The sequence below is a fragment of the Elephantulus edwardii genome, unplaced genomic scaffold, assembly GCF_000299155.1.
Source record: "Elephantulus edwardii isolate Elephantulus edwardi_28Jun2011 unplaced genomic scaffold, EleEdw1.0 scaffold00216, whole genome shotgun sequence".
NCBI lineage: Eukaryota > Metazoa > Chordata > Mammalia > Macroscelidea > Macroscelididae > Elephantulus > Elephantulus edwardii.
This window is the reverse complement of record NW_006399966.1, coordinates 4461894-4485103: the sequence shown is the minus strand read 5'-3', so window position 1 is coordinate 4485103 and position 23210 is coordinate 4461894. Positions and strand designations below refer to the sequence as shown.

General features: G+C 47.8%; 1 protein-coding gene and 1 pseudogene across 2 annotated transcripts in view; both read right to left on the bottom strand.

Annotated features, from left to right (window-relative positions):
* MPP2 (membrane protein, palmitoylated 2 (MAGUK p55 subfamily member 2)) overlaps window positions 1-9738 on the bottom strand; it is a 35306-nt gene extending 25568 nt beyond the window's left edge. The window contains exons 1-3 of one of the 2 annotated variants that reach the window (XM_006897855.1): window positions 9621-9738; window positions 7077-7140; window positions 262-380 (exon numbers count right to left, since the gene is read on the bottom strand). In XM_006897855.1, coding sequence (XP_006897917.1) covers window positions 262-380; window positions 7077-7107 — 150 coding nt within the window. In that variant the 5' untranslated portion in view covers window positions 7108-7140; window positions 9621-9738. Of the gene's footprint in view, window positions 1-261; window positions 381-1788; window positions 1880-7076; window positions 7141-9620 lie in introns of those variants that run through there. The other variant, XM_006897854.1, reaches the window with a different exon arrangement.
* A 9704-nt stretch (window positions 9739-19442) lies between these two features.
* Window positions 19443-20690, bottom strand: LOC102843486 (annotated as a pseudogene).
* Window positions 20691-23210: the final 2520 nt, after the last annotated feature.

Below are 23210 nucleotides of genomic sequence, written 5' to 3'. Positions count from 1 at the left end.
CACCAAATTCCCATCCACAAGTCCACACGTCTCACCAGCCCAGGTGGGAGAACAGCCTCCCCTCCTTGAAGTCCCTCAGATTCCCCACCTGGGTGTGAACGTTCAGTGATACATACACACGCATGAGCACATGAGCGCGCACACACAGTCTTCCTCCTTGCCACCTGCCCCAGTCCTAGAGTTCCCTGTAGCTGCCACCATACCCCGCCTCCCCACTGCACCTCCCCAGCCCAATGCGCCTTCCTCCTGGCAGCACTGTACCTTGGCCAGAGATCTTACTATGGGACTTTCCATAATGCCTCGAAGAAAGATCAGGTCCAGCTCCGCAGCCCCTGTGGCATTGGGGAGGGATCCCAGGTTGTCCAGGACTTGCTGCATGGCTGAGGGGAAGGGGTAGGCAGTGAGACACACAGGTAGTAGCTGGGTACAGGAGGCAGAAGACCTAAACACGCCACATGCCCAGCCCCTGTCTTTCACCCCAGAAGAAAACAGCACCTCTCAGCAGCACTTCCCTCCCTCCCTGCCAGCCTGAGGTAATGCCAGCCAGGGCAGGTAGGAGGCTCCTGGCAAGCAGGAAGTGGACTCTGAGATGGGGGAGGGGAAAAGGAAAAGGAGGTGTCAAGTTGCAGGTTTTGCCCAGAGCAGAACTGGCAGCTCCTCACTCAGCATCGAGGTGAGTTGCAGTTGGGGTCTCAGCCACCCGGGCTGAGAGAGAGCTTAGAGCACGTTCCTGAGTGCAGGCCCGGAGGTAAGCAGAAGCAAAGGGGAGGCCAAGGCCTGCACAGCATCCAGGGCCACCACCAACTCAGGGTAACTGTGCTCAAATCACAGTCCCTGACTGACCTCCTAGAAAATGAGTGGAATGGACTAGATGAGTGTGCGCAGACCCTCCAGCACTGACAGCGAATAATCAATAACCACTGAGAAGTTAACAGGGGTGATCAGAAGCCAAAGTTGAGGTCCTAAACATTACTTGGACCTGGGGTCTGGGGTGACTGTGGACATCTCAGGGTAGAAATCAGGCCAAATCAGCCCAACAGCCCAGAGATCAGCTAACCCTCTGCCTAGGGCCCAGCAGCACCTGAAGTGGGGCCACCAAGACCTGAGGTGGGGCTGCACTGACAGAGATGGGGGTGCTCCAGGCTGAGCCAGAGTCTGGGAGAAGGGAGGAAGAAGCAGAGCATGCCCAGCTGGGGGCAGAGATGGGCATGGGGTATCATTACCCTGCCACCCTGCCACCCACGCCCACATCTACATAACAGCACCCATGTCAAGAAGGAAGGGGGTGGATATAGTCCCTGGCACCTCTTAAGGCGTTTGTCACTTTTCCTTTCTTCCGGGTAAGGAACTGGGATGGGGAGGAGGGGACACTAACAGTGGAGCTGACAGAGGTGGGGGGGTTTGCTAGATCCACTTCCCTCTCCCCCTCCCCACCTTCTCCAGAGACAATGTCCAAGCCCCCCACCTCCATCACCATCACCCAGCCCTGGGTTCGATACTGGTCAGGGACCTGCGAGGCCCTTAGTGGGCTCTGAAAGAGGCCAGAATGGGAACTCTGTCCATTCCGAAAGGATTTCCTGAGATTCACCTCCTCAATGATTTTCACACAGACCCCAAATTGGTTAAGTCATAGGAGGAAGACTACTAACCAGAGTCTGTACCCTCTGCCCAGGCCAGCTGTCCTTGCTCCACTCAGGCCCTTCACATGCGAGGGGCCACTCAATGCCCCCTCTCAAGATGCCCCAAACCCAGCATCCCTCCAGCTTCCCCACCCTGGCTTTTCCCTACCTTCCCTCCGGAGTTCAGCTTCCTCAGAGGAGCCCAGGGATATTCCCTCCAAGGATGCCCCGCTACTCGGGCTCCCTGGGCTGCCTGCCATGGCTACCCCCCACATTCCACTCCGAGGTTCGCAGAGTAGCCGCCACCACCACTACCACTGTCACCGCCAGCCACCACGCCACTGTCTGCCGCCTTCCCAGCCAGAGGGGGCCAGTGATGGAGAAGGAGGGACTCAGGGAGAGCTCTGGCTCAATCAGCCAATAGCAAAGCTTAGCCACCCTTCCTGCCTCACTGATTGGCCAGAGCTCCTACTAGAGCTGACGGGTGGGGAGGCGGTACAGAGGGTAAGGGGGCGGTGGAACGTGGAACGGGTACTCATCCTACGTGGGGCCAGATCCCCTCGTTTTAGTACTAGTGGGGGTGGGGAGGAGGGGCTGACTGGTACGTGCCCAGAGACCTCCCCTCAAAACCCAGACACAGAAAACTCAGGCTGGAGAAGGGATTTGATCGCCCTCATCTTTTCTGGAAGTTCCTAGTCCAATATACCCCATGTTCCCTCCTCCCCTTGCCCTCTATCCTCAGGTCGCAGTCCTGGTACCTCCTACAGGCTCTGTAGCCTTTAGAACGAGCTCCCCTCAGCTTCCCACCAAACGCCAAGGGAAGCTCCTAAGACTGAGTCTTCATCCTCCACCAGGAGGCAGTGCTCACTGTGGCATTAGGCAAATACTTCCAGCCTCCTAATCCCTCCCTTCTCTGGCCAGCCAGGGGATGTGGGCCCCTTTATGGGCAGGGCAGGGTTCCCCAAGCTCCTCTAGCCCCACACCTCAGCAATCCAAAGCCCCCCTCTTCCTCTGAGCCCTTGTACCGATAGAGCCACCACTAGGGTACTTCTGCTGCCATCAGCCAACCATTCCCTAAGGAATGGCACCAGGTCACAAAGCACCCCTAGTTGCCATGGCAGCAGGCAGTATTACACACCAGGACATTAACCCAGGGATGTGAGAGAGATTTAAAGGGATAGCTCCACCTGAAGAAAGTAACCCTGAATCCTAGCCTTAGTTCAAAGAATGGGGTCTGTTGAAAGCAAAGGAGAGCCAAAGCTTCAGATCAGAAGACAATGTTGTTGTTATGTGCCGTCAAGTCACTTGCAAAGTTATAGTGACCCTATGTACAACAGCCCTAAACTCTGCTCTATTCCTTGCCAATCTTATTGTCTCTGACATGCCTATCACCATTACCGCAGTGAGGGAATTAGGGGCAGTATTTCTAAAGGCTCATCTCGTGCCTTCATCTACACTTCCCAAACCACTCCCAACCCTCAGAGAAAAGGCCCTCCACCTGTCTCTGCAAGAATCGGTCAATAAAAAGGCACAGCCATGCTGACTACCCACACCATATCCCTCCTTCCAAAATGCCAATGGCCAATTTGATCCTTAGGGAAGTGAGAGCAAGAACCCTAGGGAGGGTTGCCCTCACCCTAACCTGAGGTGAGGCTTTTCAAGAAGAAAAAAGGGAGAGAGTGAAAGAGCCTGGCTGTTCCTTCATCACTCCTGGGGGTAGTGTGTTGTACTTGTTAGGTGCTGAGTTAATTCTAACTCATATGTGGTCAAGTGGCAAGAAACTGCACTTTCTAGCACAATTAAGTGTTCTGGTATTGCCATTCTCTGTGAAGTTACCATAATTGGTTATGATTCACACAATCATATGCATTTGTATAGTCAATAATATGCAGGTAAACATCTTTTTAATAGTCTCTGCTTTCTGCCAAGATCCATCAGATGTCAGCAATGAGGTTCCTCATTCCATGATTCCAGCTTGAATTTCTGGCAGTTCTCTGTTGATGTACTTTTGTAATTGTTTTTTTAATTGCCATCAGCAAAATTTTACTTGCATATGATATTCATGATATTGTTCAATAATGTCTACATTCTGTTGAATCCTTTTTCTTTGGAATAGATACAAGTATGAATCTCTTCCAGTCAGTTAGCTAGGTAGCTGTCTTCCAAATTTCTCAGCATAGACAAGTGAGCACTTCCAGGGTGGCCTCCATTTACTGGAACATTTTAATTGGCATTCCATCAATTACTGCATCCTTGTTTTGTGCTGATGCCTTCAGTATAGTTTGTACTTCTTTCAATATTATTGGCTCATAATTATATGCTAGTCCTGAAATGGTGGAACACTGATCGATTCTTTTTGGTACAATGACTCTGTATTCCTTCCATCTTCTTTTGACGCTTTCTGTATCGTTTAATATCTTGCCCATAGAATCCTTCACTACTGCATCTTGAGGCTTGAATTTGTTTTTTCTTCAATTCTTTCAGCTTGAGAAATGCCAAACATGTTCTTCCATCATGGTTTTCTAATTGCAGGTAAGATTCATTGTAATTCTTACTCTGTCTTCTCAAGCCACCCTTTGAAATCTGCTCAGCTCTTTCACACCGTCATTTCTTCTGCTCACTTTCACTACTCTATGATTAAGAGCAAGTTTGAGAGTTTCTTCTGACATCTGTTCTGAGTTCTTCTTTCCTCCTGTCAATGACCACCATATGACAAGGGATAGAGCCCAACTATACTTTTGGGATAGGAGCCAAGCCAACCCAGGTGAGGGGCTGAGCTGTCTGAAGGGAGAAGAGCATTGAACAGTCCTGTGCTGACATGGGAAGCCAGAAACAACCATAGCACAGCACGCAGAGAAGCCAGGGCCCCAGAAGCTCTTTCTTTGGGGAGGCAGTCCCACACCCATGCTCCCATAGTGAGCTGCTGTCAATTGGCCTGTAACAAGGAACTGTATGACTAGATTTACTCCTTCCTCAACGTCCCTGCCTAAACCTCAAACCCACAGCCACCAAGTTGATTCCAATTCCAAGTGATTCTAGGACAGAGTAGACCTGCCCCAAAGGGTTTCCAAGGCTGTGAATCACGACACAGGCAACTGCCACGTTTTTCTCCTACAGGGGGACTTGTATGTGAGAACCACTGACCTTCTGGTTAACAGCTGAGCATTTTAACCACTGCACAACCAGAGCTCCTTATACATCCCTGGAGGCATCATTAATGGGTTTAGGATTGAGGGGCCTTTAATCTCAGGCTGAGAGATGGGTTTAATTAACCCCTAAGCAGCTTACAGTGGGGCCCAGGCAGGCTGGATCAGGGAGAGAGGCTGGGCGCCCAGTGTGCTGAACAGGACTTAGACGCTCTGAGTTCTCTATGGTTTCAGGAGCTGGGAGACATAGGCAAAGTCCCTCCACTGCATGAAGGAGAGATCTTTTCTGGGAGACAAGTATGTGACTCACAGCACCTTCATTTCCTGGTTCAGTTTCTCAGAGAAGCAGACAGGCTTCTATTCTAACCAGTGGACATCTTGCAGGGGCAGCAGCAGGGCCAAAGACAAAGGCAGGGACTTGGAGGAGGGAAGCATTGAGACATTCAGAGAAATCAAAAAAGCTTTAGCAGACTACACTGGCAGGCCCATTAAAGAGCCTCCAGCACAGTGAGCTGAAACTGTGTGGGTCCCTAAATGCGCTAAAGGGGTCCCTGTGCTCCCCTAAAGTCAAATGCAGATTTTATACCTGGAATCACTTGCTTATGATGAGAATCTATTGCTATCTTCAGATTCTCAAAAGATTCAGGACCAATAAAAAGTAGGAATGCTGATCTCATCCTGTCACCTCATCTCACAGATGGGGAAACCTAGTCTTGTAAGGAAAATGACTGACTCAAGGCACAGATGGCATAACAACAATTTGGTGGCAGAAGCAACATGATCATTGTGAATACGCCTAACCGGCTGCTGCAGCCTTTGCTCAAATCCACCTATTTACATTTTTATCCCTTTTCCAAAAAGTGCAAACTCAGAGAAGCTAAAAGCAGTTTGTTCTCACTTATGCAGGTGGTCCTCCTCCCTATCCTAAAATCTCCTACAGAACCAAGCCCAGGCTTCCCAGTGATACTTTGCGCCTCCATGCACTCATCCACAACTCCTTGCCCCAACAAGCCTTCCCAGGCCACTGTCCCCTGGACTCCTCAGTCCTAGGCCCTGCTGCTGGAGTCCCTCTATCTCAAGCCCAGCACCAGACCACTTTCTGCAGGTCACCTCCAGACACTCCCTCTCCATGGAGATGCATTGTACTGTCCCCACCCTGGGACAGGTGCAAGTCCTCATCCTTTCTGTTCTCTCCTGCTGTTTCCAGCATAGAGCCTCCCACCAAGAAGACAGCCTTAGGGACTGCCTGCATGAATGGATGAGTGGGTAGAGTGGCAGTGGAGCCTGTCTCTTTTTTCACTGCACATTTTATTGTCTGGGTGCAAGTTTGCAGAGCACACTAATTTCTCATTAAAAAAGGTATAAAGTTTTGTTTAAGGCATTGGTGGCAAATTCCCTCAATTTAACTGAGTCCACTCCATCACTTCCTTCCTGGGTTCACCTGCCCCTTTCTGCACTTTGAGCTCTGTTTCTGGGTAAATGCTGCACTTTTGATCCCCTAGGCTTGATTGTTCTGAGGTACATTCCTTGTAGGCTTGACTATTGTTTGGCTAAAGGGTGATCTCCAGGAGTGGGTTCAGTTCTAGGTTTGGAGGATGATTAAAGGCCATAGTCTCAGATATGCTATTTCCATCACACCACTAAGTCTGGGGTCTTTTATGATTTTATATCTTGTTCTGAGCTCTGCTGGCCTAAAGAGTAAGGCGTGGAACTGGCAACCGAAAGGCAGGCAGTTCAAACCCACCAGCTGCTCTGCAGGGGAAAGATGAACAATCTCCTCCCTTTCAATTTACAGCATCTGAACACCCAGCAGAGGGTTGGCTATGAGTCTGTTCCAACTCGATGGCAATGAACAACAACATTTTGTGCTCTTCATTTCCCCTCTAATTCTCTCCAGGACTCACCATTGTGATCCTGATCAGCGTGGCTGATAGCAGTAGCCAGGCACCATCTGGTTCTGATCTTCGGCTATGGCTGTATGGCCCATTAGTCCTTTAGAGTAATTAATTATTTCTTTGGATTTTTACTTTCTTCACTCTTTTATTCTTCAAAGGGAAACAGACTAGCAGACGTATCTTAGAAGGCCACTTGGAAGCTTTTAAAGACCCAACTCACTAAAGTAGGAAGTATAACATTGTCTTTAGGGACTACTTACGTCAATTGACTTAGAAGTCCTTGAGACCACTGTCCTAAGACACTGTTTATTCCCTCAGGGAGCTGTAACATGCCCGCCTGCTGCTCCTCACCTTTAAGTCACTGACTAGCATCCTCTAAACCACTGAATAAGCCAGCACCCTCACCAGCTTCTTACCAGACTCGGAGTTGGTGGCAGCAACTGGCATGGTGACTTCTGCAAGGGCTTTGGACAGTCTCTCCTGAGAGGAAGAAAGAAGGGTGAGGAATGGCAAGAACAACGCAAAGGGGAAAGTGTGAGGAAGGGTGTCCCACTAGGGTCCTTCCTCTGGGGACAGGCAACAAGGCGAGGGGCTAGGGTGATGCCCAGGAACAACAATCACCCGAAAGTCCTAGAAGGTAGACATGTGTATAGTCAACAAGGGGATTGATGATCAGAAAAGTTCATGAATACGCCCAAGGACATGAAAACTATAGTGAAAACCCCTGATTTCAGAACTCTTGTTTTCAGTGGTTTTAGCTTGCCCTTCTCTCTGTCTCTCTGTCTCTGTCTATCTCTGTCTCTCTCTTTATCTCTCTCTGTCTGTCTGTCTGTTTCTCTCTCTCCTGGAAGAAGACCAGAATTTGAGTCAAAATCTGAATAGACAGTGTCTCCAGACTGTAGGTTGGAATCACATTGAATTTATTCACTTCTAGATCTCAACTGAAGTCAGTTTTGATGCTGTAGCAACACTGACAAAAATATCTTGCATCTTTGAGACCTCTCTGACTTCCTCTTTCTCTCCTCTTCGCTTCTCAGCCCAGTACTGAAACAAGGAAGACAGGGTAGAACCAGCACAGAGTCTGCAGTCCCAATTCCAGTCCAGGGCCTCCCCAAACAAGTTGTTTCCCCAATTCTTAGGGGGAGAGGGTACCATGCCCCCTCCCTTTGCCTTCCTGGGCATGTGCTGTGGATAAAACTCTTAATTCCCAGTTGTCATGACAACAGGAGGCAGTGGCTCACAGCAGGGGTGGGAAGAGGCAGAGAAACTCAGAAGCAGCTGGCAGTGTCCACTTTGGGACTGAATGCCTGCTGGCCCTGAGGATAAGGGTGCCTCACCTTTGGGGACCACCACCTGATTTCTCTCTGCTCTCCTTCCTTTCCCAGGTCACCTAAACTTGGCGACAGGAACTACAGAATGGGTGGGGAGTCACCTTCCTCTAGGTTCTGCCCCCACCCCGGGACATGAAAAAAAGGAGCTATCAGGAAGTGGAAGGGCAACCCTGTCCGGCTGGCACCCAGGCAGGGATAAAGTCTTGGGATCCGCAGGGCCAACCAGTGTCCCCCTGCCTCTTTTCCTGAGAACTCTATTCCTAGAAAGCTGAGACTGGGGGAGGGACGTAGCAGAGGTACCGGTAGGGTCTGGGGCCCTCCAAAGTCCCTTCCTCCCTAGATGGTGAAGTGTAGAAAGATACCATATGAAATCTCTATGCCCAGAAGTACTGCCCAGCGCGCCCAGGCTTTCTCCTTGGGGAATCGGTTCCCACGGCATTAGCGCGCTCTGCCCCACCCCCACCCAAGTCTCTGGGAAGGCGGGGCCGGGTTGTGCCCTCAGGAGAACGCAGTGCCAGGCAAAGCAGCCTGGCTCCGTGCCAAGGTCAGGCCCAGGCACACTGGAAACCTGAACCTCGACTTCCCAAAGCCTGGTGCATCCGTTCTCCCAAGTTATCCTCATTCCCCCAAAGCTTCCTCCGCGGTGCGGTCAGCCCTAAGGGGGGAGGTTGCCTGCAAACTCCCACCCACCCCTCCACCAATACACGTACGAAGAGGTGTGCAAAAGGAAGGTCTTGGCAAAGGCGTCCTGGGGAGCTACAGCCTGTGAGGAGGGCTTGATAGAACTGAGAAGCAGGGACCTTAAAGCCCGGGGGTGCAGGCATAGACCTACAATCATCTCACCCCCGCCCCTCAAGCCCAGCCCAACACGCTCGGCGCTAGGACCTGGGGGAAGGGGGGGGGCGTGTAGCGAGCAGCGAGCCATCAAAGAAGCCTCTGCTCGCGCGCTGGTGGAGAGACCAGAGGATGAGGTCACTGAATGATGTCCCCCAGCCCTCATTCACCACTACCACCACCTCCTCAGTTGACTCAGCTTTCCGATCCTGGTCCCCTACTCTGGCACCAGTCCCATCCCAGATCTCCAGATCCCAGGTCTCAATCCCGGTCCCCGGCCCCCCGACCCACCCCTACAGCCTGGGAGGCGGGAGAAGCAGCGTGTTCCCTCCCCAGGACCCCCTCCCAGGAAAGGCTACAGTATTTGGCTTCCAGGAGATCTGGACGCCAGGGGGAACTCTGTGGAACCCCTGTTGCGAGCCCCCCTCCGGAAGCGCCCCCAGCGCGGTTCTTACGTAATGCCGGGCTCCGAAGTCCCCGGAATCCGCACAGCGCGCGGAGAGGCCGCTCTACACCCGGCTCGCACAGCTCACCCCTACTCTGTGCCGAGTGTCACTTTGAAGGCCCAACCGCAGAGGGGGAGAACAGTATCAGTGGTAGCAGGGTTTTGGTGTCTCCCTGAACCCCAGAAAAAGGGCCAAATGTGAGGGTTCGAGAAAGAGAGAGGGGGCGGGCCTGAGGAGGAGTCTGCAGAGGCTGGGCCCAAAGAATAGGACCCCTAAAGCCGTACCAGGCTGAAAATAGGGTGGGGGTCCTGAGGTGAGGAGCTGGCCGGGGAGCCGAGGGGGCGCCTACCTGCGCCCCAGGGAGCCCCAAGCTCCAGGCGGCTCGGCGCTGCCCGGCGTTCAGTAGCTTGTCAATCGCTAATCTGACTCTTAAAGCGGCGAGGGCTCCTCAGCGCGAGGGGGCGGAGACGGCAAAGAGTGAGGACCGAAAGGAGGGGGCTAGGGACCCCGCGGACTACCGAGAGGGAAGCTGTCTGGTCGAGATGGTGGTGATTGGTGACACCACACAGCCTGCGTTACCCCTGCTCTTTCAAGTCGGAGAAACATGGACTGGGATCGTGACCCACTCGAGTCCCTAAGCGCCCAAGGATCCCTTAAAAGGGCGATGGTAGCAATCAGCGACTAGTGGGGCCAGCTCGATAACAGCCCTCTCTCTTTGCAGTAAACCCACGTTTCAGTTTCAGGTTTGCCTCTTTCCTCGCTACCCCATGTACATATTGCGAAAGAGAATCGAGAGCCTTCAGAAGAAACTCCTAGAATAAGAGATACCCTCATAGGGTATCAGGATGAGTAGAAGCTTTTAAGGACTCAAGTAGGTACGTGGCTTCCAGGCTTTTAATAAGGAAGGAAAAGGAAATAGTGTGCAGAAGGAATTTGCAGTCTTGTTTCAAACCTGGTCGAGGGCACTAGCCCATTCTCCTGCCTACAGATATAGAAATAAGTAATTATCTCTTTCCTCAGAATGCCATTTCAAGAAGTAAATAAAGGGTTAAATTCTACGTACCCCTACCCCGTTTGCCTTGCCCCCTGCTGGCCGTTTAGAAATACTGGAGACTCTGGTGTGAGTCTGACCACGCGCCCTCCCCACCTGCTGCCCTTTTAGAAAATACACGGTTAAGCCTCTTCCTTCTAGATCAGAAATGGATGGCTGGTGGCTTTAGGAATCTCGGAACTGGTTTGACCTCTAATCCCTCCTTTAAGTAGAGGATTTCTTGTGGAGACTCTGTTCGCCCCTAAACCTCAGAGGTTTAGGGGTTCAGTCAAACCAAGTCAAAGAGGTCAAGTCGTAACCAACTCAGAGGTGACCCTGCAGAGGGTCCGAAGCTGTAAATTGCTCAGGAGGAGATTGACCATCTTTCTCTCGAGAAACCGCTGATGAATTTGAACTGCCAAAGAGGCACAGCCTTTGGGTTAGCAACCCGACTCCGTAAGGACTACGCCACCAGAGTTCCTAGAGTTTAGGGGTTGAGAGGAGGGAAAAGCCACTAAACTGGATCAAACCGCTAAAAATCCTTAAGGCTTAGATGCCCTTCACTCAACTCACTATCCCATTGCCTTCTATTCGGAACTCCCTAAGGACATCCCTTCGCTTCTACTGAATCAGGAGATTACTTAGCGACCCCACATGGTGAAGGGCTAGAATTGCAAGCTTCAAATATCCCACCCAAGAGGTTTCCTGTTCTACTTTCAACTCTGCTTTCCAGCCAGAAGACCCTTCTAACTCAATAAAAAAAAAAAGAACAAACTCTTTTACTCCTCTTCCTGTTTTGAAGGGTTACCTCTGATGGGGTTGGCAAATGGAAGGATTTTTTTTTAAACAGTCCCTCCGAAAAGACTATCCACTTAGCTTTGTATCCAAAGACGAAATTTGTAGGTGAAAGGAGTTAGGAGTTAGCCTTTGTTACAGACTGGTTAATTTCAGGGTCGAAAATATGGAACGCTTCACGAATTTGCGTGTCATCCTTGCGCAGGGGCCCTGCTAATCTCTGTATCGTTCCAATTTTAGTATATGTGCTGCCAAAGCGAGCACTGGAAGGAATTTTTAATATCTCCAAAATACTAGTAACTTTCCCCAATCTAGCAATTTTCACCACATAGCAATCCACAACAAATCTTCAGGATCCCCAAGACAATGTGGGATAGCAGATTCTAGTCCTGGGGAGGTGGCCAATCCATGATTCTTATAGGCTGCATTTCCCCATCTGTCAACAAGAATCTCTCTGATGCACACTTTGCAGAGTGACATCCCTTTGGTCTGTTCAAGGCTGTACAATTGATTAATTGTCTGATTCTCACAAGAAGAGCCTTATGAAATTACAGAGTTGGAGAGAAATATTTCTTGAACTCCAATTCTGTTCTAAGGAGCCTTGATAACGACTCAATGGGTCAGCATTTGAGTACCAACTGAAAGGTCAGTGATTCAACCTCATCAACTGCTGCTCAGGTTTAAGATGTGGCAGCCTGCTTCCGTAAAGATTACCATCTCACAACCATATGGGTCCCTCTGATTTTGTCCTATGGGGTTGCCACAAATTAAAAACTGACTTGATAGCCATGGTTTCGGGGGATTTTGTTGTCGTTTATATCCTTTCACACACCTGCTGGCTTCAGTGATTCCAAGATACCCAGATATCTTGGAACTTACAGTCTGGGGTAGAGTGTAAGGGAGGAGACGCAGATGAAAAAAAGTGCTTTGTCTGTGATGGTATAGAATGTCATAACAGTGGTGCTGAATGCATTCTATGCTGGAGCCCCAAAAGAACAGTGGTGCTACTAGTGGGAAATAGAATTTCTGGGACGAGATAAAGGTTTGAGAGGGTCCACACCTCATGCATCAATGCATCTCATGGGAGTTAGGGGCTGGACCCTGGTTGAGAAGGAATCCTCTTCTGTGGGGCCTGTAATGCTTCCATGCCCCTCCCTGCTTCTGCCCCAGAGATCGCAAGGGTGCAGGTAGTGTCTCTACTTCCCCCAAAATAAAGGTTATCCTCTTCCACTGTGTATAAAAGAGCTCTGAAAGTGAGGGTCAGCAGAAAAGTCAGGGCTCTGAAAGTCAGGGCAGGGAGAGAAATAAAACTCAGAGCCAGGGTGCTGACTTCTCAACTTAACATGCCCTTTGAATGATGTTGCACTTCAGGTACTAGCCAGGAGGGGCCGCCAAACAGCTATTGCAAGTGTTTTGGTCCACACCTTTTTCAGCCAGAGCTTTTCCCTATCAGTTATTTAAGTATTTTTAAATAATTCTTTTTCCATGGAGTGTACCCTGACCCATGGCAACTGCATGTGCTACAGAGTAGAGCTGAACTCCACTGCATTTTCGTGCTGCAATATTGACAGAAGTATCACCTGCTCTTTATTCTATGGTACCACTAGATACATTTAAACCACCAATCTTTCCACTAGCAGGCAGGTGTAAACAGTTCGAGTCACCTATGAACTTTTCTATTACCCCTCAGTAAAGAAAGGTTTGAATCCTACAGTTCCAATGTGTGTATATTTGATTTTATATCTGTGCTATTGAAGCAAATATCAACATTATGTTACAAACCACTCATCAAAAAACTATTTTAGCCCATCAACAAATGAATGGATAAAGAAGCTGTGGTATATTCACACAATGGAATACTATGCTGCATTGAAAAACAAGGAACTCATGCAATATTATTCAAAATGGGTGAGCCTGGAGGACATTATGCTGAGTGAATTATCTCAGATGCAAAAGGACAAATATTGCATGGTGCCACTGTTGTAAAATAGGACTGATATCAGGGTTGGGGTAAGACTGAGAAAAACTGGATAAATTATGTATACTGCACTGAAACAGATGAGGGAGTGAATAATTTAAAAGCGATGTATGATAGGGTCTTATGGTTATCACAGGAGTCCACAATTAAGGTTGCATAGTGGAATGTACTTGGGGCGGTGGGAGGTGTGTGGGGGGATTGTGTACCAGGGAAGGAGCGTTTCTTTTACTTTTGAAAGAGGAGCGAACTGGGGGGGAGGGATGGGCGGAGAGAGAAGTGCAGCAATGAATTAATGGAAATCCAAACTCTCTGTAAATGCTCATTAAAATTATTTTTAAAAAATTGGGGGGAAAACCCTATTTTAAGGATTAGATGTCTCAAAACTATACATGCACATGCCAATGTACTATTCCCATACCCCAAATAACCATCTTACACTCCCTCAGAATCTATGAACCCTCAATTTGGAGACCTCTATTCAAGGAAATGCTGCTGTAACCCTAATCTTACTATATCTCATAACTGAGATGCCTCCCTCCAAGACCAGATCAAGGTTTCCTAGGAGGACCAAGTGTCCTCGTCCTTGGTGTCCTTGAAACTTCAAGACAGAGCCTGAAACCCCCTCTCCACCTTCACCTCCACCACCACCTATCAGCCTGCCCCACACACATGTCAGATTACCTGTGTGCAGGGAAGACACTCAGAGCCTTTCCCTGAACCAGTCTCTCATTCCACCCCACCCCACTCCAGCCTAGCAAGCACACTATACCATTCTTCCTTGTTTTGTTCTCCCATAACCCCATGGGGTGGAAAGTTCTGGAACCAGACAATTGTGATTGAATCCTAGGTTCGGTCAAGTGCCTGTCCTCTCTGAGGTTTAAGTTCCTCGTATGTGCAATGGAGATGACAACCTTCACCTTGGGAAGGGTCAAGGTCAGGGTTAGATGTAGAATGGCTGTCACAGTACCAGTCTCACAGAAGATGCTTTGTAAATGCAGTTCTTTTTCAGAACCAAGTCTTGGGAGTACTGGGTATGTACTAGTTGGCCAGTGGGTCAGCCCCTCTCTGGTTGGCTGGGGTGCCTGTGATTGGCCTCAGGTCCTCAAGGGTTTCTGGAGCCCTAGGTGTCTGGTACAGACAGCATGTCCCTTCCCGCTGCCCACATGCCCTTTAAAGTGGCACTTTGTCCAGTTCCATCTATGCCACCCACTTTCTTATCTTTCTCTCCTGCCAATGTGCCAGGGGGTTTGGTGTGAGTCCCTGCCACGTGGAGCCATCAAGCACAGAGAGTCTCTCAGCTGAGTAGGAGTGACTGTGCTGAGTAAGTGAAGAATGACAAAGTGGTGCTCAGTGATGAAATGAAGGAGTTTACAAGAGTTTGTAGAAGTCAGTGGAGACCCCGGGAGAAGAAAGAAGTCTTTCTACCACGCTGATAACCCAGCATTACTTGTTGAGAACCCCACAAGCCAATGCTGCCTTGGAGTACCTGTAGGGACCCTGAACAGAGCAGATCCAAGGAGCAAAGGTGGAGGGGTAGAGGATAGAGGGGAGATAGTTAGGGTTCCAGAGTCACAAGCTAACACTTTGAGGACTGGATAAGGTACTTGAGTTGCTGTTTGGAGAGAAAGAAAGGTGTCCCCACCTGAACAGGTGACCTAGAGAGTAGGTGACATGTTTTGTCTATGTGTGATGTGTATGTGTGTGTGTATACACAGCCCCCTTGCTCTGGGCACTTTCCCTTCTATCTGCCCTGTGCCAATAAAACACTAAGAGCTGAAATGAAGCTGGGACAGATGGGAGGGCCCAGGGTCTGGGTTTTTTTTCACTGTAAACTGGAAAGGCTTTGCAGATTCTGTGAAGGCTGAATGGATGACCCACATAAAGTGCTTTGTGAATCTGGAGGGGGAGTGAGAAAGGCCTGGGGTAGGTTAAGAATTTGGCAAGGATCCAGTTTTACAGCTGAGGTCCTAAGACCAGTGTGCCTGGTCTAAAGCTACTAGGCCTCTCAGGTCCATTCCTTGGTCTTTTCCAAGAATTCAGGGAACTCCAGAGACATTCTCTGTCCAGCCCAAGCTTTTCTCCCTGTCCTTCTTGGCACTGCTGCTCAGCTCCAACCCCATTTCAGGATTTTCTTTTCTTTGTGAGCACCTGGGACAAAATAGAAGAGGGGACCTCCTGCCATCCCACATGGGCTCAGAGCTCTCTGGCCCAGATGCCTGCCCTGAGGTGCCAGTACAGGGCGCAGAAAGCAGGAGGGGCTCTGGAGGCGGAGTAGTCTCTGACGATCTGTGTCCCCGCCTCCCCAGACCACAGCCCTTTTCCAGGCTAGAGTTGGCTCCAGTTGGGGGAGCTTAGTCTGTCCTCATCTTTCTTCTTCTCATTGCCAGGGAGTCATTTCTAACTCACAGCTGACTTCCAAGGCTGTAAATGGCATGGGAGAAGATTGCCCATCTTTCTCTGTGAAGAGGGTCTGGGCGGGGGGCGGGGGTTGGATCAGCAGAGAAGCTTTGGGTTAGCAATGCAACTCTCTACAGATTCCACCCCCCAAGCTCCCTTGACCCATAGTGGGAATATGAGAAGGCCCACCACCGTCCAAAGGGGACTGGGAGGCACAGGTGCTGCTCACTGTCGGACAGCCGACCTTGGGGCCTGTGGGGCATGATGAGTCCTTCCTTATGAAGGGAACACTCAGGCCATTTTCATTTCGGTAATTCACCCTCCCATCCAAAAGATGGCGCTAGGGTTGGCAAAAGGAAATACCCAGATGGTCGTATCCTTCTAGGATCTCCAGCAGGCAGAGGAGACTGGAGGGAGTTAGGATCCCTGGACAAGTCTTTCCTGGCCACCGTGATGGGGGCTTGTGCCTAGTCTGGTTAGTTCTATATCCTTCATGTTTCGAGTTTTGTCCTGCAACTGTGAGTCGAGGCTGTGTGCTCTAAACAATTGCTCAGAGCTGCCATCGTTGAGTGCTATGAGCTCCCTGCCAGACACAGTAACAGCCTGTCCAGGTGGGTTAATTCGTTTAATCTTCGCATCAGCTTGTTAAGGTAGTAATAGCATGTTTTATAGATGCAGTCGCTGAAAAATATAAAAGTTAAGAAACTTGTCCCAACACATTCCTTAGTAAATGATAGAGCTGAGATTTGCCCCCAGGTCATGTGGTTGAAGGTTTCATGTAGACCTTGACCCTCATTTCATGTTGTTGTTGTCAGGAGCCATCTAGTTGACTCTAACTTGTAGTGACTCTACATACAGCTAGAAACCCTGCCCAGTCCTTCACCCCACCAATCATAAACACCCCCCCATACTTAAGCCCATTGTAGCAGTCATTGGGTCAATCCATCTCATTGACCGTCTTCCTCTCCTTCATTCACCCTTGTCTAAGCCTGAGGTCCTTTCCCAAGGATTAGGCCCTCATGATAACATGCCCGGAGTATGTGAGACAAAATCTCACCACCTTTGCTTCATTTCACTGATAAAGATGGTCAGAGGAGGTAAATTACTTGCCCCGGATCACACAGCATGAAAATAGCAGGGCGAGGCTTTGGAGATAGTTAAGAGGCTTATTTTCTCTATTCACAAAAAGATCACAACTCACAAAAGTAGCAAACTCACTGTCAGCTTGCTTCTGGTCCACAGCAGACTTACAGAACAGAGAGAACTGCTCCACAGAACTCCAAGGCTATGAGGAAACTCGTATTTAAAAGCTGGATGGGTTCTAAGTCTCCATTGTGAAGGCTGATGTGAGAAGTGCTTGGATTCTGGAGAGTGGGATGTTGTGTGTTGGTTGGGGGTCAGACATGGACTGTTTGGTTGGTTTTTTGTCTCGTTCACAATTGTGTGTGAGCTGATTTGGATTTGCTGGAATTAGCTAACGGTGAGCTGTGGGCGAGAAGTCCCTAGTTTAGAGTCAACAGGACATCATAGAGGGCCTTGGTATTTAAAAGTTGGTTAGTATTCCTTTGGGGACTAACATTCTTCTAAGTGGCACAGCACTGGTCTATCAATTTGCTGTACTTTGGTAACTTGGGGTTTCTATGATGCTGAACACTGTGCCACTGGTGTGAGAGTGTTAGGTGGAGCTCCCAGACTAAGACGGACTTGGAAGCAGGAGTGGCATCCACTTCCTAAGCACCATGCCTCTCGAAACTCTGTCAGCTTAGAGAAACAAAGATAGTTATAGAACCAGATTCAAGTCTTTTGTTCATAGGGTCTTTATGAGTTGTGTTTGACTCGATGGCACTTAATAGCAACAACATGAAGAAACTCTGGAGCCCCAGTCCACATGGGCTCGTGCTGCTGACCAAAGGCTGCACCTTTCTGGCAGGTGGAATCCACCAGCAGTAATGCCAGAAAAAGATGTGCATTCTCCTCCCAGTCCCATTTACAGCCTCAAAAACCTGCTGGAAGGTCAGCTCCGATGTGACAGTGTTGAATTAATCTTTGTGGGATCAGGACTCTTTTTAATAGAATTTAAAGACTTAAATTTTACTTAATCTAAGACTGCATATAATCACCAGCGTTAAAAACCATAAAAACACCTAGAAACAATGTATAATCTTTCTTGCTAATCCTTTACTGTTATCTATCTCAGCTTAATCTAATCTTGAATTTATCTAGACTTGATTAAAGTACTTTGACTAATATGCTCTAAATCTTATATTCACTTGGCATCAGATGCTGGGCTTGAAGACGGCTTAGCGGCTCTTAACAGCAGCTGTCAGGGATTCCCTCTTAGGCAAAAGCTCTCTGGTTTCCAGAGACCACTCCAGCGCAGACATCGTGCAAAGGCAAAACTTCTTTCAGGTCTTCTGGGTCTGGCATCAGGTTAAAATGCTCTTGTTTGAAAGAGGAAGATGGCTGGGCATTTGCTGATTTGTGATGCAATGTGGAGAGGAGCCCTGGTGGTGCAGTAGATAAATCCTCAGCTGCTAATTGAAAGTTTAGTGGTTTTAATTCATTGCATCTGAATCCACTGGAGAAAGATGGGGCAGTTTTCTTCCATAATGATTGTTGTTGTTAGGTGCCATCGAGTACAACCCATCACGATAGACCATCAAGTTGGCTCCAGCTCATATGGACCCTGCCTGATTCTGTGCCATCCTTGCAGTCTCTGCTCTGCTTAAGCCCATTGCTCCAGGCACTGTGGCGATCTGTCTCCTTGAGGGTCTTCCTCTTTTTCATTGGCCCTTTACTTTTCATGCCCTCTTCTGGGGACTGGGCCCTCCTGACAACATGTCCAGAGTCTGTGAGATGAAGTCTCACCATCCTTGCAGCTGAAGAGCACTGTGGCCTCACTACAGCCAAGACAGATGTGTTTGTTCTTTTGGGTTTCCTATCACAGCCTTGGAAACCCTAGAGGACAGTTCTCTGTCCTGTGTGGTTGCTGTGAGTCAGAATCAATTTGATGGCAACAGGTTTGGTCTGTTGGGTTTTGTTTGCTTGCTTGTTTTTGTTTTTGTTTTTTTCTGTAGAAAAGCAATTTATTCCATTATAAGCACTTACACAGTTAGTCAAGGAGAGTAATAGGCCTGCTGGTGAAACAGTCACCCAGAAGGAAGATGGTGCCAAACTAGTGATCAAGGACTAACTTCTAAAAAAAAGCAACTCTTTATCCAGGATTAATTTATTTTTTTAAACAAATAACAGCTATTGATTCACTCTTCTCAACTTAACTGGACAGTCTACCTGTGGTATAACTGTCAGGTAAAAACAAATACCTTTACAACTTGGTGGTCCCAAGTTAAAAAAAACATCAAAATACCAACCATTTCACAGAAAGGAAAGAAATAATATGAAATCAGTTTAAGAAATACACTAACAAGCAAAAATACATGAGAAAGAGGAACATGTAGAATAAAGTTCTGGCTTAAGAAATAGGAGACTGTTCTATATAGGAAAATGTGCATCATGGCAAGTTCAGGTGTAAAGATTTTAAAGTAGGAAGCTACATGTCTCAAATCTCCCATTTCCTGAATAAAACTGACATCCTGCAGTATTACACTTCATGGCTCAGACACCAACCTCACTTGGCTCTAATCCTTACCCATTCTAGCCTTTACTTAAATGAGTCTGAAAACTTGAGATTATAGCATTAAGAAGAAAAATAACCACACACATATATTCATTCCCCTTTCTGTCTACTTTAGTCCTGGGTTTGTTTCTAGAAAATTCCTGAAGAAAATTTAAATATAAGTCTGTGGCTTTGCTAAATCAAGTCTCTCAGTTAACATTTAGAAAATACCTTATGGGCTAATAGCATTTTTTATGCTATAAAGGGATAGTCAAACACAATTTTGTTTTGAAACCAGTGTTAAAATCAATCTTGTGGTTGAGAGGGGTGTCTAAAATCACAAGTATAGATATATCTAGGACCCTTGTCCTTCTGGATCCACACTTCCTTCAGGGTCTTCATCATTATAAATGTTCTCTGCCATCTGCCACACTTGCATGATATTATCTTCTGATACAGAACAAATCACCCAAGGTTCATTGGGATTCCAGGAGAAATCAGATATCTTGGCAGTGTGACCACCATGAATAAACAGTAACTCTGGTGGTCCATCTTCTGCATCTTCTGGGGACTGTTCCTCTCCAATTTTACTTAAATCCCAGACATTCAGTCTACGATCAGTACCACTGGAAGCCAAAATAGTTTCATTGTGAGGTGACCACTGAACCTGGAATATTTCATCCTTATGTGATTCAAAGGAATGCAACTTGAGTTTCAGATTTCTCAGATCCCACAAAGCAACAGTCTTGTCAGCTGATCCTGTTGCAAGAATGAATTCACTGTAAGGATTGAAAGAAAGGCAGTTCACTTCAGCATTGTGAGCATCAACTGAGTGGCTTGGTTTTGACGTGTTGTTCGAGCGAGTATCCCAGATCATGAGTTTCTGATCATCAGCAACTGATCCAAACAGAGATTCATGCAGCAGATGCCAGGAAACATCTTCAACTACGGCTGTGTGTCCAGTAAAGATGGTCTTTGCATCTATCACCTTTCCTTCTTTTGGAACAGCACTGATATCCCATAGGCAGATGGTATGATCATCTGAAGCACTAAGTAAGTGCCCACTGAGATTTGGGTTCCAAGAAAGTCCATAGCCTTCCTTCTGATGTCCACAGAGACGTAAGTCTGGGTTACACTCTCCAGAAGGGTCTGGTTTAGAAGGGTGTTTGGTGTAGTCAAAAACAAGAACATCACTGGATGGAGTCTTAGTTGCAATGATACAAGGGTTCTGGGGCATATAACGAGCCCTGTTTACTTCTCCTTCATGGTTGATCTTGATTTCTATTTCAATCTTCCCACTGACTGAGCCAAAACCTCCAAATTCTCCTTTCTCACTGTCATAGCGGGAGGCATCAAACGGAGCATCATCATTAGGAAGCTGCACACTGGCTATCACAAGGTGGTTCTGTTCATCTGATGTATGTGTTCCCAGGACAAGTCGATGAATGCTGAGATCTTTTCCTTCAGGTCTGGTTACGTCTGGAAGCCACTGTGCAGTTAGGCTGGGCCACTCCAGAGCGTGGGTCATCACCAAATCATAAAGAAACGGGGTGTTCTTTTTCCATATTTTGTATTCCTCGTTAATCACACGTTCTTCCACGGCGTCATCACCTTGTCGGCCATGGCGGACAGGCGGGTAGGCGAGCCGGGAGAGAGCCCGGAATATCTGCTTGCTTGTTTTTGACATGATGCAGTGAACCCATGACCAAGCTGTCTTCCAGCTCCTCCTGAGTCCTGGGGTGGCAGGTCACAGGAAGGGAGGGAGTTGCTCTGTCAGCAAAGCTCCCCAAGAACCACCCTTCTCCTTTGTCCCCCACTCCTCCACTACCACATGAGCCTCGGGCACGAAGCTGCTGGGCCATCTTACTGCTGTTTACCTTGACAACCAGCTGAGCCAGAAATGGGTATCACCACAGGCTGAGAATGTGGTCCAGAATGGAGAGTCTGTAGGAACAGATGTCTGTGCTATTTGATGAGGAGATGGAGATGTTTATTATGTTAAGGAACTAAGTAGCTTATATAATGAGTCCTCATTAATAAGCATTAGACACTAAAATGACAAGAATGAAAATAACTTACTCTTACACTGAAACTGGGAAAGGAAACAGAGCCTGGGAAAGATCTGTGTTTTCTTTCTCAGGTTTTTTTAAGTTCAACTAGCTGATCCTTTCCCTTGCCTGGCTTGGGGGAAGCACTAGTTAAAATGCATTGGGACAGAGGATCGAGTGTGGCAGTCGGAGCTGACCCATAGCTGACCCTACAGAGTGTTTTCAGAGGTTGTAAACAGCATGGGAAGAGACTGTACGTCTTTCTCCCTCGGAGTGGCTGCTGGATTCTCAGTGTAACTCGTTAACCACTAGTGCACCAGAGCTCCCTTCAAAATCCCATAGTCAGGAGTATGTTGTCTTCTCTATTAGGCCCGTTGAAGGGGTTGACCTTGGCCACATCACTGTTACAGAACTCTTTCACAGCTTGTGTGATCTGGTGCTTACTGGCCTTGACATCCACAATGAACACAAGTATATTGTTATCTTCCTTCATCATGGCTGACTCAGTGGTCAGAGGAAACTAAATGATGGCATAACGGTCAAGCTTGTTTCTCCTGGGGATACACTTCCAGGGGTATTTGGGCTGTCTCCGGAGTCAGCGTCTTAGGTCGCCAGAAGGTGGGTGATGTGTGGATCTTCTTTTCTCTTTTTTTAATTTTTATTTTATATAGGTTTATGTACAAAGTTCTTACTCATCGTGTTTCACACTATTCTTCATTCACATTGTGTTTCACACATTCCCATGCAATATGTTTTATAAAAGTAATCACCACTGGACTATGCCCATCATGACCCTGTCTTTTCAGGTCCCCGCCAGACCTTTGGATCTTCTTTTTTTGGGGGGAGGGGCTGTGGATGCCCTTCTGCACTGCCTTCTTGGTCTTTAATGCCTTTTCTTTGGCCTCAGATTTGGGAGGGGCAGGGGCTTCCTTCTTTATAAAAAGTTCAACAGCTGGTTTTGACGCTAAGATGAGAAAGGTGGAAGGCAAGTAGGTTAAGTCAAATAACCAGAACAGAAATAATGAGAAAGTTGACATAGTATGAAGAAATGTAACCAATGTCCCTGATCATCGTGTCTAGAAATTACCAAATGGTGCCGTGTATATTTTCACCAAAAATCATATACATAGATAGACAGAAAGACACATAAATACAGACATACAGACAGCTAGATGGAGCACTGGTGGCATCGTCCACAGCAACTTGTGCTGCTACCCCAAAGTCCTTGTTTCTCTGTCATCCAAATCCACAAGCAGGAGCAAGACAGACCACCTCTTCCTGTCACGATTTACAACCTCAGAGACGCAGAGGAGGGTTTAGTTCCTACGAGTCAGAACTGACTAATGGCAGTGAGTGAGTAAATATGGAGCACTGGGAGTGTGGAGCAAAACATGAACTGATTACCAAAAGGTCGCAGGTTCAGATTCACCAGTTGCTCTTCAGGAGAAAGATGGGCAGTGTGCTGCTTCTTTTATTTTATTCTTTTTTGTGTGCACTGTCAAATCAGATCTGACTGCTACAGGAGGAGACTGTTCCTCCTTCTCCAGCAGATCATCTGGTGGATGTGAGCTGCACACCTCTGGGATTGCAGTGCAGCTTCTTGTCACTCGGCCACCAGAGCTCGGCAGTGTGCTTCTGTAGAGGTTTCTAGTCTTGGACACCTGATGGAGGGCACTATGACTTGATACTGACATTTTGGCAGTTAACTTGGTTTTAATTTTATGTGTGTATATGTTGTTGTTCTTGATTGCCATTGAGTGGAGCACAACTCATAGTGACCCTATGAACAAAGGACCTGAAGCCTTCTATAACTATTGTTTCTCAAAGTTCATAGAGTTTTTAGGGGCATGTTGTTTAGGAAGTGGATGCCACATCTGCTTCCAAATATGTATATACCTATATCATCTATATCATCTTTTTTTTCTCTATAATTATATTTTATTAATTTTCATAAACATTTACAGAGATTTTGGGCTTCCACTCATTCATTATTGCACTATTCTCTCTACCCTCCTCCCAGTCTGTTCTTGTCCAAATGCCACAGTGCTTGTCAAAGCCAGTTCTGATTAATCTTC